Here is a 16,461-nt window from a genome sequence, read left to right as displayed (position 1 = left end):
AGACAAAAGACACAGACACAAACATTCCCTCCCTGAGCTTTGAAAAATCCGTTTTCCTGATTGGTCCTCTGGTCAGGTGTCTGGTTCCCTTCGTTAACCCTTTACAGGTAAAAGAAACATTAACCCTTAGTTATCTGTTTATGACACAAAGCCTGGCTCCTCTGTGGTTCTGGGGTCCAGAAATAACCTACTCAGACAAAATCAAACAGATATTTTTGAATAGCAGGCGTGACACAACCAGACACACTTACATTAAAAAATGGACTAGATTTCACTCCTGATGCACCTCACGTCAGGTTGACGCAGCACACTCTCCGCTGCCACTTATTCTTGACTACATTCTACACCCTTAAACAGCCAGGATTGGTCAGTAGCTCTATTAGGCTACACTTGGTGGCAATCACTACCTTTCACTCCCCCATTGATGGCCACTCTGTTTTCACACAGCTGCTCATGAAGCGCTTGTTGAGGAGTATTCAAAATCTCTATTGCCATTTAGAAGACTCGACTCTGGCCTGGGCCCCTACCCAGTCCTACGTTCTCTGACTAGGTGCCTGTTTGAACCAATGGCAACCTGTTCTTACATACACCTGTCAATGAAAATGACCTTTCTTTTCACCATCATTTCTGCTTGGCAGGTAGGGGAATTCACAGCCTTCATGGTATATCCACCATACTCAGTATTGTGAAAAGACAAAATTAAACTACGCCCACACCCAAGATTCTTACCTAAGGTCCCAACATCTTTTCATCTCAATCTAACAATACACTTCCCTTGCGTCTTCGCAAAGCCTCACAGTAATCAACAGGAAGCAGCTCTACAAACCCTAGATGTGAGGCACGCATGAGCCTTCTACCTGGACAGGGCTAAACCCTTTTGGAAATCGCCATTATTATTCCTCTCCACCACCAAAAAGATCCAGAGGCACTGATATGTCAAAACGATGCCTCTCTAAATGGATCTCACAGTGTATGCATTTATCTTATGAACTTCATGATGGACAACCTCCTACCTCAGTCAGAACACATTCCACACGATCATTATCTTCCTCGTTGGCCTTTCTTAATAATGTCCCCATTGATCACATTTGTAAGGTTGTCACATGGGCATCAACAGACACTTTCTTCTGGCACTATGCTATTACGCATGATGCTGCAGCGGATACTCTCCTTGGATATGCTGTCCTATCCTCAACAGAACATGTTGCTCTGAAGCCCCAGCCTTCCAACTAGGGCCACTGCTTTATAGTCGCCTACAGTGGAGCACCCAGAGGGACATCACTCAAAGAAGAAAAGGTTACTCACCCTGTGCAGTAACTGAGATTCTTCAAGATGTGTGTCCCTATGGGTGCTCCGCTACCCGCCCTCCTCTCCTCTGCTTCATAGACGAAAATATAAGCTCTGCAGCAGAGAATGAACTTGGGGTGGTCAGATCGCACAGCACTATATATACGTCCCGAACACAGTGCGAGAGAGGGGAGGTGCGCACGTGTTGTCTAACGGGCACTGCTGGTGAAGATCCCAGGTGCAGGGGGTGCTGCTGCACCTACAGTGGTGCACCCATAGGGACATACCTCTTAGAGAACCTCATTTACTGCACAGGGTGAGTAACAGTTTCTTCCTCTTTTCCTTTGATTGTGTTAGGCAATACATATAGGAGAAAAACAGTACATTAGAGGGTTTATTATATTACATTCTCCTGTATATTTTTGGTTTATGCAAGCTAATGAGGAATCTTTTACTGAGCCTAAAAGTTTTTGAAGATGATCTAATTTGAGCCAATGAGAAGGAGATCTAATTTTGAGATACCTGCTCTTTACATCATCTTTTTACTTATCATATTTCATGTTACAGAAATTATAACTCAGTTATCATTATTACTGCTATATGTACCAGAATTAATTAAAAATAAAATGTCATTTGTTTTCTCAGACCCAGTTAGCACTCTGTCATTATGCTACATCGTATGAGGAAGAGAATTTCCCAATGGCAAATGATTTCCGACCTGAGCGCTGGCTGAGGAAAGACAATATGGACAGAGTGGACAACTTTGGTTCCATCCCATTTGGTTATGGCATTCGCAGTTGTATAGGAAAAAGAATTGCAGAACTGGAAATTCACCTTGCACTGATTCAGGTGAGGAATCTGTGACAGTGTTATAAAGAGACAAAAATGTATTAGTATCAGCTCTTTAATACGCAAATTGCCTCTGGACATCTTTTTATTTAAGAAAAGCTTTGTTTAACAGTCGAATTTAAACTGTTAAACAAAGCGCAAGCAGCCAACTAACATTACCAGACAGGCACTGCGGTGGAACCCCCAAGGCAAGCAGAAAAGAGGCCGTCCAAGAAATACCTGGCGACGCGACCTTCAGGCTGATAGCAATAAAAATGGGCTATACCTGGATCCAGCTAGAGCGAATGGCCCAGGATAGAGAACTCTGGAGATCTGTGGTTGGCGGCCCATACCCCGATTGGGGTGACGGGCATGAGTGAGTGAGTGAGTTGTTTAAAGAATACTGACTAGATCCCGATCCTGCATTCTTTTTCATTAAGAATACACATGTGCTTAGAATTAAGCATGTCAAAAAAAAGCTACATTGCAGAAATAAACATTGTAAATCCCAGTTGTAGTACAAGCAAAATCCATCCAGTGTAAGATTACTAAGGAAATAAATTACTTTAGTATAGAAGGATTTTCATAAGTCAATTACAACCTTTAAATGAAGGCTCTCTTGGCATATGGCAAGATGGTTCTTTACTCAGTTATAGAATTTTGATTAAAACATTGTTGTATTGAAAACAGACGAGCATTTACCAGAAAGTGAAAATAGGTTTGTAATCCTGAGACTGAGGCAGACCATACTAACCAACATTCAAATCAAACACCTACTATCTCTGTTTTCTCTGTTCCCTGTATCTTCTTTTTCAGGCTTCTGCATGTATTCTTTTTGCTATTTTATCTAGATGATTTTGTATTGTATCCTGAGGTAGAGAAGGTTTTCCCATCAATTCCTACTTTATGTATCCATCTCCAAGAATCGCCCAAAAGATTTGGATCAGATTGAGCAATTGAAACACAAGCGTTTGCAATCTTTTTACCACCATGACTTCACAGTCACAACTGATCTACTTGGATGTGCTCCACAGTCATTTGTGTAATGCTCTGTAGCATTTCAAAAAAGTTGCTCTCTCTCCCATGTGCTGGTTCTCATGCTGCTTTAGTGGATGTATCATCGGCATCAATGCAATGGTCTAATATCAGCAGATTCACCTTGATTGAATGACAGCCTGTTATTGTTATTCTGTTCTATTTAGGTTCTTGTATCATGCTCATCACTTTATTATCCAAGCACTTGCATTAAGAAATGTGACCAACATCTGTCATGTTCTGTTGTTCCATCCTCTGCCCAGGGGGAGAAGTGTGTGCAGTGGAGTATTTTGTTTTGGAATATTTTTAATTATATACACACGCTATATATTTGTTCGTGACCGCAAGGTCAGACATATGTGCCTTGCACTCAGAGAAGAAGGTGGATAGTCCTTAGCTCCTGTGGGAGTTCTTTCCACAGTTTTAGGCCAGCGTCTGAAAAAGCTCTATCTTTTGCACAGATAAGCTTTTCTGTTATTGTAGAAAGTTCCACTGTGCCAGAGGAACATAGCTGTCAACCATCTTCTCCATCCTGGAGCCATGTTTCATTTTCCCTACAGAGTAATCGTGTTAAGCAGGTTCACTGGCACGGACAGCAAAGTTAGTGGTAGTGATGAACTCTAAGGAGTATTACTGGTTTTCTGTTTCTAGAATTATAAAATTGTATTTGTCGATTTATAAACTTTCTAATATCAACCTATGTCTCTTTTCAGCTGCTTCAAAATTTTGAGATCAAAATTTCTCCCAAAACTAAACCAGTCAAGGCCAAAACCCATGGACTTTTGACTCCTGGAGACTCCATCAATGTGAAATTTGCTGACAGGAAGTGAGATGCAAAAGTTTAGGAAATTTTAGCATACTCTTCTTTGAAATTGACTTGCACCTGATTGAAATATGATGATCATTCTCCTGTCCATTGGCTTGTGGGCATTCTTCAAAATGATTAAGTCTTAGATGCTGACCTACTTCTAGAAATATACAAGAGATTTTATCCCGCTCATAGAAGAAAATTCCACAAGTTCACATGGAACTGTATGGAAATATGAACTTCCTTTTTGCACTGGGAGTTACCTTTTCCCTGGAGTACGTTTTGGATGATAGCAACAGATGCATTGAAACAACGATATCAAGTTTAGACGTAGCATATTGTCTTGTGCTTTTGTTAGATTGCTAAGTCATGAAAGATGAGCATTTCTGTGTGTCTGTGTGGTGATATATACTGTTCCCAAACCTGTATATAGATATGTTGATTGACATTTTCTGTTTGTTGTCTTCAATGCCTTTTTTTTAATTCTCCCTTTTTGGTTAGTTTTAAAAAGCATTTATCTGATATGCATCAAAATAAAATTAATGCAATCATTTGAAACATAAAGATATTGTAAAAATATGTGGAAGATGCTGCTGGTTTGTTTAAACTCAACAATTAGGATCTGTTTTTAAAAATGTTTTTATAAAACATAAAGTGAGTAGAAATAATAGTTGCCCTGTTCTGTTCATTGCCTTTGAAGCATTTCGTATTAGCCACAGTCGGAAGACAGGAGACTGAGCTAAATGGACAATTGGTCTGACCTAGTATGGCTGTTCTTATGTAAATGTGTCTGTAAAATTAAAAGCATTTGTAAAAAAAATATAAAACATTTAAAAACATATTCAAAGACCGTGTTGCAGAGTTATGAACCCAAAAAGTGTTGTTGTTATGTTATCACACAAAAAACAGAAAGTGAAATCAGATTGTTTCACTGTTGCATTAGAGTACCATGCAAATAGTAAATAAAACAAGAAAAATGATGGAAATACATTAGTTTACATATTTCCATTTCCTGTGACCTAAAATATTCCTAGTAACAGAGATGTTGTAAAAAATGGCAACAAAAACACACACACATAATTTTTATCCTGATAGTATCTTTTTAAAAGTAAGAACTGGAAAAACTCATTGTAATGTAGTGCCTTCCCTCTGTAGGATGGATATGTGACTGCTACAAGGTTTATTGGTTTTAGATTAATTGACAATCTAGTGGCCAGTCTAAAAAGTGTATACTTTAAAGTTACATTATCTTTGACAGCTAGTGGAAAATATCTCTTGTATGTGGCTTCTGATCGTTATGGCACCAATTTTACATTTATAAAAATATCATTATTTGAGAGAACACTTTACCTTGAAACTATTTTATGCCTTGAGCTAAACCATTTTGCAAAAGAGCTCAAACCTATATATTCTATAGTCAAATTAACTGTATAAAAATGTGTATAGTTAGCTATAAATGTGTCTGAATATTGATACTAAAATGTGAGATTGTGCAGAGGTAATTTATTTAATGATGTTCATAAACCTTCTTACATGTTACATAGTTATTAAATTCAAGAAAACATTGTGAGGCTAATTTTCAAATTGAGATTCATTTTTTCGTCTTCACCCATCCGACTATCAAAACCAGGTTAACATGGGCTAAAAGCAAAATTATATTCTTACTTTTGGTTGTCTGCTGAATAATACTTCAGAGCTTTGCAGATAGAGACACTCACTGTTCTAACCTGGGTGTTTTGGTTATATGTTTGTGAGGATTTGACAACACTGATCCTTTCCATCGATCTACTATGTAAAATGGACTTACCGATCAAAAATCTGATCTTGTCAGAATTTTAAGTTTGCACGGTGGCCCAATGAATTTTCTTGAAGAATTTTGAGCTGCTTTAGGCATCTTTATATACCATAAGATCTGCAGGCAGTCTTTAGAATTCTTTTTGCAAGGTTTTTCTGTCTTGTGTTTTGGGTTGCTGGTTTATGTTTTGTTTGTTTGGGAAGGTTTTTTCTAAGACTTCCCATTTTGCCCCTTTATTTTCTTTCCCATCAGACCCCAGATCTGCATTGATCCTTCATTTTTCTGACAATGACTGGACTAACCTTCCTCCAGAGCCAATCTATGCATATCTGAGTGTCATCCAGAAGGAATTGCTTAGCAGAGGCACAAAACCTCTTCACCCACAGGATTAAGCATGCTGCCTCCATTCCATTCCCAACATCTGTTGACCTGATGATCAAAGGGCCAATTTCTGGATCCAAATTTGAATTCCTCTTGGGGCCTGCATTTTGCACTGTCACATCACCACCAGTCTAGACCAATGATTGGTGTATTCTAATAATTTTGTTACATGGTGCCAATTCCAAGATAATATTTCACAGTATAAGAAGGAAGAGGCATTCTAGAAATACTGATTAAAACATTTTCATAATTCCTTTTCATTAAAAAAGCTTGATTTGTTTTTAATAAAGAATCTGTCTAATTGGCTGTTGTGTATAGTAAAATATTTATAAAGAATGTACGAGTTCCTGTTCTCATTTCAAATTGTTGCTTACATTGGCACTTTTTTCTAGTATCTTAAAGGTTTGAACATACTGGAGGGAGGTGGAAGAGAGATCTTTCACATTAATGGCATCTTCATATGTTTGACAGTTACTGGAATAAATACAAATAAATATTGAGTTATTTTCTAATCACTATAGAAAATTGGCATTTTAAAGCTACACAGAGGCTGAAGTAGATACCAGCAGCCAAACAGTTTGAAAATGAATCACTTATAAGCATCATGATTCAAGAATTTGTTGCTAATGGGTCATTGGCAAATTAAGGGACACTGAAGTAATTTTTTCCTCTTGATCGTAATGCTTTCTTAGAAACTTGAGTTTATTTCTTTTCAAAGTCACACCACCACATATATTGTTTAAGGACTTCTTTTGTTTAACTGCTTCAGTTTAAATATTGTCTGCTGAATTTATACAGTGGGCTGAGAGAATAAACTCTAGCATTATTTAGTTTAAAATAAACGTTAAAGGGGGCTTGTCACAGGGTGGTTGGCCCCTTCAAGTGCAGCAGGTCCAGTTCCTCTGATGAGTAGGCTGGGCTTAATGAGGGGCCAGGCAACACCTAAATTAGAAGATAAGAAAATAGCTGCACCCAGGTACCTAAAAAAGAGAGGAAGATACAAAACAGCCATCCCAGAAACAGGCTGGAAGAGAAGACCAGGGGAAGGCACTGAATAGAGCTGCAGAAGGGAAGTTGGCTCCTGTAGTGATTACCAGGACAGGCCAAAAAGAGAATAGTTGGAAAGCTGCTTGAAACTACTTGGAAAGAAAGCCCAGAGAGGGCAGGTATGGAATGTGAAAACGCTGTGATTACACCTGGCTGGAAAGAGATCATTTTGGTTGACTGCTTCATTTATGAAGGAACTCGGAGTCCGTGCCAAAGAAACAGAAGTAGAAAAGAAAAGATTGACCAAGGACTTTAAGTTGGGACACTACGGTTTGTTTTAAGGCTGTGGGCAGAGTTATTTGGACCATTACTAGATAAACCTACAGCAGGGGATGCTTTCTAATTTAAAAAGGTGGTGTCATAAACAGATAGCTAAGGGTTAATGTCTATTTCACCTGCAAAGGGGTAACCAAACACTGACCAGGACCAATCAGGAAACAAGATTTTTCAAATCTCAAGGGAGGGAATCTTGGTGTGTGTCTTTGTCTCTCTGTTGCTCTCGCTCTGAGAGTGAACTGTTCTCTCTCAAGCTTTCTAATCTTTCTGTTCCAAGTGTAAGTACAAAGGTAGAAGACAATAGGTTTTTATATTGTTTTTGTATTTACATGTGTGTAGTTTGCTGGAATGTTTTAAATTGTATTCTTTTTGAAATAAGGCTGTTTATTCATTTTGTTTCTTTTAAGCCAATGCCCGTGTATTGTCACCTTGATTGCAGAGACCATTGTTTGTCTTTTTCTTTCTTTTTATATAAAGCTTTCTTTTAAGACATGTTGGATTTTTTCCTAGTTAGAACTCACCAGGGATTGGTGGGGAGGAAGGAAACAGGGGGAAGGAAATCTCTTTGTGTCAGAGTTGCAAGCTTACCTTGCAGGGACTCTGACTGAGGGTGAAAGACCATTGGTCTCTCTGTTTTGCAATTCAAGGAATTGGAATAGGGTGATCATCCAGGGCCATCAGGGAGGGGAAGCTGGGAGGGAAATAAAGAGGAGACAAGGGGAGAGGGTTATTTCCCTGTGTAGACTCAGGGCATCTGAGTCTTGGGGTCCCCAGGGAAAGTTTTGGGGAGCCCAGAGTGCGCCAGCACTGGAATCTGGCTGGTGCAAGTGCTATCAAATCTCAGCTGGTTAATTAAGCTTGGACATGCAGCATCTTATTTCTGAACTCTAAGGTTCAGATCTGAGTAGGAAAGCTATGACAGGTGGTGGTGGAGTAATTGCTGAGACTCTTGAGGACAGGGTGTAGTCATGGCTGTGGACTGTTGGGTTATATACTTGGCCAGCACGAGCAGCTTGAAAACTGCACCCTCTCTGATAGGGCATAAGTGGGGTATTGACTTTGGAAGGGTATAGTGGAACCAAGGTAAGTGCTTTCTTTTATGTTGTTCTTGGAATGTTAAAAAGAGGATCACTCAAAATCCACAGAAGTAACGAAGGAAAATATTTCTTCACATCGCCAATATGTGGAATTCAGTTCTGCAGGGACTCGTTATGGCTCCATCTCCCTCATATGCATTGCCTTATAATCTTTAATGTATTTTATCCCTCAACACCCCTGAGAGGTAGGGAATTTCCATTTTATAGATGGGGAACTGAGGCACAGATCGGCTAAGTGTAGGCAGGGTCACAGAGGAAGTCTAGGGCAGTGTGACAGGGTGTGCATACCTCACACTAGGCAAGAAAGGGTTAACCAACTGTGGCGGGTTGGATCACAGAAACCCTCTTGGGAGTTGCCACCCGATGCTGCCAAGACTACTTCTGCCACCTGCTTTCCCTGCCAGGCTCGGGACCCAGCACCCTGTCTTGCTGAGCCAGACCAGGGTTGGCTCTAGCCATTTTCGCTTGCCCAAGCGCGGCGGCACGCCACGGGGGGCGCTCTGCCACTCGCTGGTCCGCAGCTCTGGTGGACCTCCCGCAGGCGTGTCTGCGGTAGCTCCACTGGAGCCGCGGCACTGGTGGACCCTCCGCAGGGATGCCTGCGGAAGGTCCACCGGAGCCGCCTGCTGCCCCTCCGGCAACCGGCAGAGCGGGCCCCCGTGGCATGACCGCCCTTTAAGCTAGACACTTCCATTTTCTCCAACAAGACCAGAGTTCTCGGAATTACCTGCCCCAAAGCTGGCAGGTTTACCTCAAAGCAGCTCTCAACAGAAGTGTTTCCCGTCTGTAACACTCAGCAATGCCCACCTCCCAATGGTCTCAACCCAATAATCCTTTTACCCTGTTTAAAGCTTAACAGGGTAACTCATTAATTGTTCGCCTGATTAAGACTAATAGAGAGATATGCACAGTTGTTTGCTCCCCCAGGTATTAATACATACTCTGAGTTAATTAAAAAGTAAAAAGTGATTTTATTAAATACAGAAAGTAGGATTTAAGTGATTCCAAGTAGTAACAGACAGAACAAAGTAAGTCACCAAGCAAAATAAAATAAAATAAAATAAAATGTGCAAACCTATGTCTAATCAAACTGAATACAGATAAGATCCTCTCCAGTTCAAGAATGCTCCCTTTTACAGACTAATCTCCTTTTAGCCTGGGTCCAGCAATCACTCACACCCCTTGGAGTCACTGCCCTTTGTTCCAGTTTCTACCAAGTATCCTGGGGGGTGGAGAGGCTCTCTCTTTAGCCAGCTGAAGACAAAATGGAGGGGTCTTCCATGGGTTGAAATAGAGTTTGTCTTCTGGGCGGAGACCCCCTCCTCACTCCTACGCAAAGTCTAGCTCCAAGATGGAGTTTAGGAGTCAGATGGACAAGTCGCATGTCCATGCATGACTCTGTTTTTACAAGTAGCATCCATTGTTTACATGCTACCTTGAACGGCTTCAAGTAGACTTACGTGGATTGGAGAATTCCAAGATCCATTGTCCTTTAAGTGTTTCTTGATTAGGTACTTAATTTCAACGTTCCTTTCTCCAGGAACTGACCAAATGCTTTACTAAGATTATTTAGAAATCAAGCCAGTACACAGCCAACATTCATAACTTTGACTACAAAAATGATACATGCATGCAAATAGGATTAATACAGTCAGTAGAGCATAACCTTTACGGAGATATGTTATATGGCATATGTAGCATAAAGCACATTCTAAGCATATTTCCATAAAACCTTATGGGAGGTACTGTCACACCCACACTATGGGTGGCAGAACTCCTGCCCATCAGAGTGCTGGGCATACTCCAGCTGCTGCCTCAATATAAAAGGGAGCAGCCCAGCTCATTCTAGGCTGACCACCAAGGAGGAGGGACAATTGGTGGAGGCTCTTGTTGAGGAGCCACTTCAGATCTGTGGGATCCAGAGATCCTGAGGAACAGACCAGAGACCTATTGCCTACGGTCAACCAGCTGGAGTCAGAATCCCAGGGAGCTATCTATACTGAGGAGCTCAGAGGCCCCCAACAATGTATGGACCCCAGCTTCAGGAGACATGGTAGGAAGTGGCCCAGGGAGGTCGTGTCAGTGGTATCTCCCACCCGAGGAAGGTCAGTTTGTTACAGTAGGATCCCTGCTGACAGGGTGGTGACCATACTTGCCACTGACAGGGCCCTGGGCTGGGACCCAATGGAGCAGGGAGAGCCTACCCCTACCCCAACCATCAGCCCCTCCTCCCTCCCCCGACTCTGGCTGTTAGGCCCCACATCCCTGAACCCCAAGGGCAGTTGTATTGACTCTGGCTACTAGGACATGCTGGCCTGAACTCCAAGGGCAGTTATATTGACTCTGGCTATTAAGCCACACAGCCCTGATCTCCAGGGCAGTCATACTGATTCTGGTCATTGGGCCACAATGCCCTAACCCCAAGGGCATCCATATTGACTCTGGCCATTAGGCCACACAGCCCTGATCCCCCAGGAAAGCCATATTGACTCTGGCCATCGGGTCGTGCTGCTCTCAGCCCAGGGATAGTCGGGTAGACTGTAACCCCGGTAGTATCAGAACCGCGATCTGCCCCAAAACGAGACAGAGTGTGCATACCCTGCAAGAGGCAGAGCAGGGAATTGAACCTGGTTTTCCTAAATCCTAAGCTAGAGTTCTAACCAGTGGGCCAGAAAAGATATTATGAGTTTATAATCATTAATAAAACTTGTAGTGAATAATTTAAGATTAAATTATATAGAATTATCAAACTGCATACTTTGAGGTATAAAAGTATAAAAAGGGTCACAAAAGCATTTTATTCTATCTTATATTGCATGGTCCACTGGGTTAAGGAGCAAGTCTAGTCTGTTGTATTCTAACTGATTATTCTGGGTGAACTCTAGGGAGACCTATGGGGGACAGAAAGAATACTTCCTACAAGACTGTGAATCAACAGTGGAGCCATTCTATGAAACTTACTCCAGCCTAATGCCTGGGGTACACCCCATGGCACTACTCCATTTTATTGAGGGCAAGAAAGGATTGGAGGAAAGGCCAAAAGGATCCTCCAGTCCTCAACATGCCCATCCTCTGAACTGTTCTTAGTCTGATCTCAAACTCACCCCATACACGGCCGGAGAAGGAATCCCCACAGAGTTGGATTCTGCACAGTGCAGAGGATGTGCTTCCCCTAAAAGACACTTAACAGACCCTGCATTCCTAGTGCCCCAAACTGCATAGGTTCCACTGACATACAGCAAATGACTGCTTGTATGCATGGAAGAAAGAACAGAGTTTGCATCTAGCTACATGGGAGGCTTTTTCACCTCCTTCTGAAGCATCAGGTATTAATTAGTAGAGGCAATATTTTTCAGTTTTACTTTTTAGTTAGGGTAAATAGATAATTTTCTTTTCAGATGAAAAGTCAAACTTTTACTCAAAACTTTGTGGGCTTGGTTTAATGTAGTGAGCTGACATTGATCATCAGTTGAAAACTTGTTGAAGGAGCATATAGTAATTACTTTAAGTACTTACAGCCCATGGGCTCATCTGATCTAAATGATGTGTTTATCTGATTCTACAACAGATTCAGACATTGCAGATTATAAGATTCCATTTTTTTTTAAAAAGTGCATTTTTAGCCCTTATAGTTTTAAAGAAAAATTTTCAAAGATGACCCAACATAGTGCTTAGGCAATCTAAAACAACAGCTCTGAACAGCATTCGTTTCAATAGGCTATTGTCTTTTAAGACTAACAATAACCTAAGGACAAGAATTTCAAATAATTTAGGTGTGCAAGTATGCACCTTATTTGCATTTACCACTGTTGTGTACAAATATCATATAACTGCTTATTAAAATGTCCAAAAGTCAGAATAATAAGCAGTTATAAAGTACTTTTTATAATTTTTCCCACTAAGTGATGTTGAATGCAACATAAATTTACTGCTATACAGCCATGTTTTTGAAGTGTTAACTAATTGTGCCTCAAATTTTGGGTGCCCAACTGTTGATACATCTTGTGCTTGATTTTCAGAGATACTTAGGACCCACAGCTCACAAGGGAAGCTTGCAAAAGGGACTTTATTCTCTACTGTCCTGCACCTTGCTTAGTCATTTATTCCTGTACAAAGAAGATGTAAAATGCTACAAAATTAGAATGGTACCACTTTCCCGTCTCTTTGAACAGGTGTAAATGTTGATGCAAGACTGGAGAATCAGTCCAGCTTTTCCTAGGTATTGGTTAGTGAAAGAGCCAGACACTAAACTTGATGGTCTGATTTCTGAATATAGATTCTGTGTCCTATAGATTGCATATAATCAAGCAAGGCATTCTTATTGCTTGCTGGAAACTGTATGAGAGAAAATTTTAGGAGATTGGTCCAAAATAGAACACACTTGAATCCTAACTCTTGGCCTATAGATTTAGATTGTAATGCTCCAATTTCAACCATACTGAAGTCAATAAATAAATGTAGTGGAATAAATATACTATAATAGTGTAATTCTATATCCATACACAGGAAAGGAGGTTTGCACAGGTGTTAAATCTAATACCGTAGCCTCCTCTTATTCCCTCCCCCATGCCCCCAGTAGTATTCATTAATCAAACAAAAATGATAGGCAGCCCAAGAAGTTTGCATGTGAGTGTGTATGAATAGATTCATTTGTTTGGTATATATTAGTTATGTGCCATTTGGATGTCTTTGTCTATGCATCCTATGACCAATTCAATCACTGGGGACTCATTTCAGGACGTTTCAATGGATGGCACTTTTATCTCAGTGGTGCCCACCTCCTCTCTGGGACCCCTGAGGTAAGGAAGCATTATGATCCCCTCTTATAGATGGGAAATTGAGGCACAGAGAGGCTAAGTGACTTGCCCAAAGTCACACACGAAGTCTGTGGCAGACCAGGCAATTGAACTTGGGTTTCACCTGTCCGAGGCCAGTGCCTCAACCAGTGGGCCATTGTTCCTCCCCTTCTTTTTGGATAAGAAGGAAAAAATAAATGCAAGTGTTGTGTGGATATTTTTAAAAATGGATTTCATCTGAGAACTTTCTCCACTGTCTAAAATGTAATTTGTCTCCAAACGTATAGTATAGATTATTTTTCAGTAATCTGAGGAATAACATTGTATAGCCCTGTAGTACCACTAGGTGGCATTGTCCTCACAGTATTCCATTGCTCAATTGATGCAGGATATCTTCAAGAAGAAAATCTATACGTAAAATAAACCAAAAACGTAGCATATACTATTTTCCCTTCTGTAGCCAGATCTAAACCTCTATACTTCAGATGAGTTCAGTTCTCCAGATTGCTGTGGGATCCTTGTATTCTGAATAAAAAATATTTCAGGGACTTATTTTCATACATCAGGCCCACAAGCATCGTTGTGTGTGCAACCATGTGCCTACTTTGCACATGCACTTCTCCACGTGTGCTCAGAATGGGGCTTTGCACAGATACATACAGAACTATGCATGCAAAACAAGCACATAACTGTCTGCACAAAGTTGTGTGTGGGCAGGGCTGAAAAAGGGGAAGGGGGAAGGTAATTGTTCCAGGGCCCTGAGCAGCAGTGGTGGTATAGGGGGGGACCAACATCTGAATAAATAAAGTGAAATGAGAGAGGATGAGGCTGCAGCAAATATGATGCACCAGGACTTCACATTTTTCTCATCAGGTCTGGTGGGGGGCCTGCTGGGAGAAAATTAGGTGCCTCAGAATGTTGTATTCATTATTAGAATCTATTAATTGTTAAGCTCTGACAAGGCTCTTAATACTGTACAAAATGTAAACTAAAGATAGTTTCTGCCTTGTTATTGGCTCCCTGGCAGGTGTTGCAGAAAAACATCTTACGGAATTGGTTGTGGAGGCTGCTCTGACAGGCTTGGCAGTGTTTGTCTGAAACGCCCCCAACCTGCTATCAAGTGTTGACCCAGCTGTGAAATAGTTAAATGGGATCTGCTGACTCACTGAGGTAGCTTTGGATATAAGGGACGCTGGAGCATTTGACTTGGAGAGAGCGGATTTAGGGAATGAACACTGGAAAATCAAACCGAATAAGGTTTGGTTTTCCCTTTTTGCTCGTTGAAATTAGTGAAATGCTGATTCAGGCTGTAAGGGACCAGATACAGCATAGACTATCTACTCACTCTGTATCAGCTCAAAAACAGAAAACTAGAAATGAAGGAAATCAACTAACATTAATGGCAAAGCTGTAACCTTTAAACCGGACACAAGCATAAGGAAGTATTGTATCAAGGAACATATTTAGTACTATAGCTAAGGAAAACATAATGCAAAGCGCTTCTTTCATATGCAAGATATAAAATACCAATAGAGGGTCAGTAACTGTTATAATTAAAAAAAATCACTTACTAACATTTCCAGTGGTAAATGTTGATATTCCACCATGATTAGAATTATAAGCTTTCTTAGTCATGAAATCATTTTTTAAAAAGTGCCCATTGCAAATGCCACATACTTGCATACAAAAAACACAGGCAGCATACATAGAGAATTCTCAGATGTCTTCTAGAGCCTAGAATGTCTTAAAGGTAAATCATACATTAAAATAGACAAATCCAGAATTATTCATTCACAGAGAAAAGTACCATTTATCCTAAGCAGATAAATTTAGAAACTGAACTTGATAATATGGAAAAGCTAGGAGTTAGTGAAAAGATAAAATGCCAATAAAGTGCATTAGTTTTATGGTGTTATGAAGTGCTGAAGTTATAGTGGATGACGTTTTAAGATGGATTTGACCGGGCTCCTAGTGGGGAGCCAGCTATGGTCACTCAATTAGAGTGAACTGCAAAGAATGGGGCAGACAATCCCCATAAAGCTGATGCATATTCCAATACTTAGATTCACCAAGCCAGCATAAAAGCTTCTTTATTACCTTGCTGGCTACTCAGAAATCCAGATAACACCGTTCCCTTCAAGAGATTCAGCCTCATTCCTCCATCTAGGTACCCATGTCAAATATGATGAAAAATTTCTGTAAATCTTATTTCATCATATAAAAGAAAAGGTTCTACCAGTCCCAAAGGATCAGACACATTACCTCCCAGGTTATTGAATGTTTCAGATCTTACCCAAATATGTGCTACAGCCAATTCTTAACGAAACTAAAATTTATTAAAAAACAAAAGAGAGAGAGTATGGTTAAAGGATGGATATACATACAGACATGAGTTCAATTCATTGAGGTGCAAATTCATAACAGAGATGGTGAGCTTTGTAGTTGCAAAGAGTTCTTTCAGAAATAGTTCATAGTTTATAGTCCACTGTCCAAATATCATATTCAAGGCACACGAGCATAATTGGGACCTCAGTCTTGTGACTCAAACTTCCCCTGATGTAGCCTAAGCAGATCTGAGATGACAGAATCAGGACCCAAGAATCTTTTATACAATTCCACGTCTTTTTGACAAGTTGGAGTTCCTCCAGGAACAAAAGGTAATTAGCCTGACTTTGAAGGAGGTCCATCTCTGGTACTTAGTTATAGAATTAATGTAAGGCCATTTGCTTGTTCCTCCACCATTCACAGACTATTTGCTATATATTTCAAAGAGAGATGAATACAGAGATATCCTGTATTTACAATTCATTTAAATGATAGGATGTTCTTTTGACCTCTGAATTATCAGAATACAGCGTAGACAGGGACTGTTGATTATATTGTCGACCCTACTCATACATATATAAATACACAAAAACACAAACATTATCTCCCCACATGCCTTTGGGGGTTATTTATTCTGCAGGATGTTTAACCCTTTCTAGTCACGCGTCACATCGCTAATGTGAGATTGGTGTGCAAGGACGAAATTAGAGTTCCTGGATACACCTTAAGGACCTTCCAACATTGATATGGGCTGTGTTTATACTGAATTCTTTGTAAGGCCAAATT

The 16,461-nt window shown here is 40.4% G+C and overlaps 1 protein-coding gene across 1 annotated transcript in view; it reads left to right on the top strand.

Moving 5' to 3' along the window:
* The window catches only part of CYP27C1 (cytochrome P450 family 27 subfamily C member 1), a 41,087-nt gene extending 34,817 nt beyond the window's left edge, over positions 1–6,270 (top strand). The window contains exons 8-9 of the mRNA XM_032805117.2: positions 1,933–2,136; positions 3,864–6,270. Of these exons, the coding sequence (XP_032661008.1) occupies positions 1,933–2,136; positions 3,864–3,980 (321 nt within the window). The 3' untranslated portion in view covers positions 3,981–6,270. The remainder of the gene's footprint in view (positions 1–1,932; positions 2,137–3,863) is intronic.
* Positions 6,271–16,461: the final 10,191 nt, after the last annotated feature.

Source organism: Chelonoidis abingdonii, chromosome 10, assembly GCF_003597395.2.
Source record: "Chelonoidis abingdonii isolate Lonesome George chromosome 10, CheloAbing_2.0, whole genome shotgun sequence".
In the NCBI taxonomy this organism is placed as follows: domain Eukaryota; kingdom Metazoa; phylum Chordata; order Testudines; family Testudinidae; genus Chelonoidis; species Chelonoidis abingdonii.
Note: the sequence above shows the minus strand (reverse complement) of the source record. Positions and strands in the feature narration are given on the sequence as shown.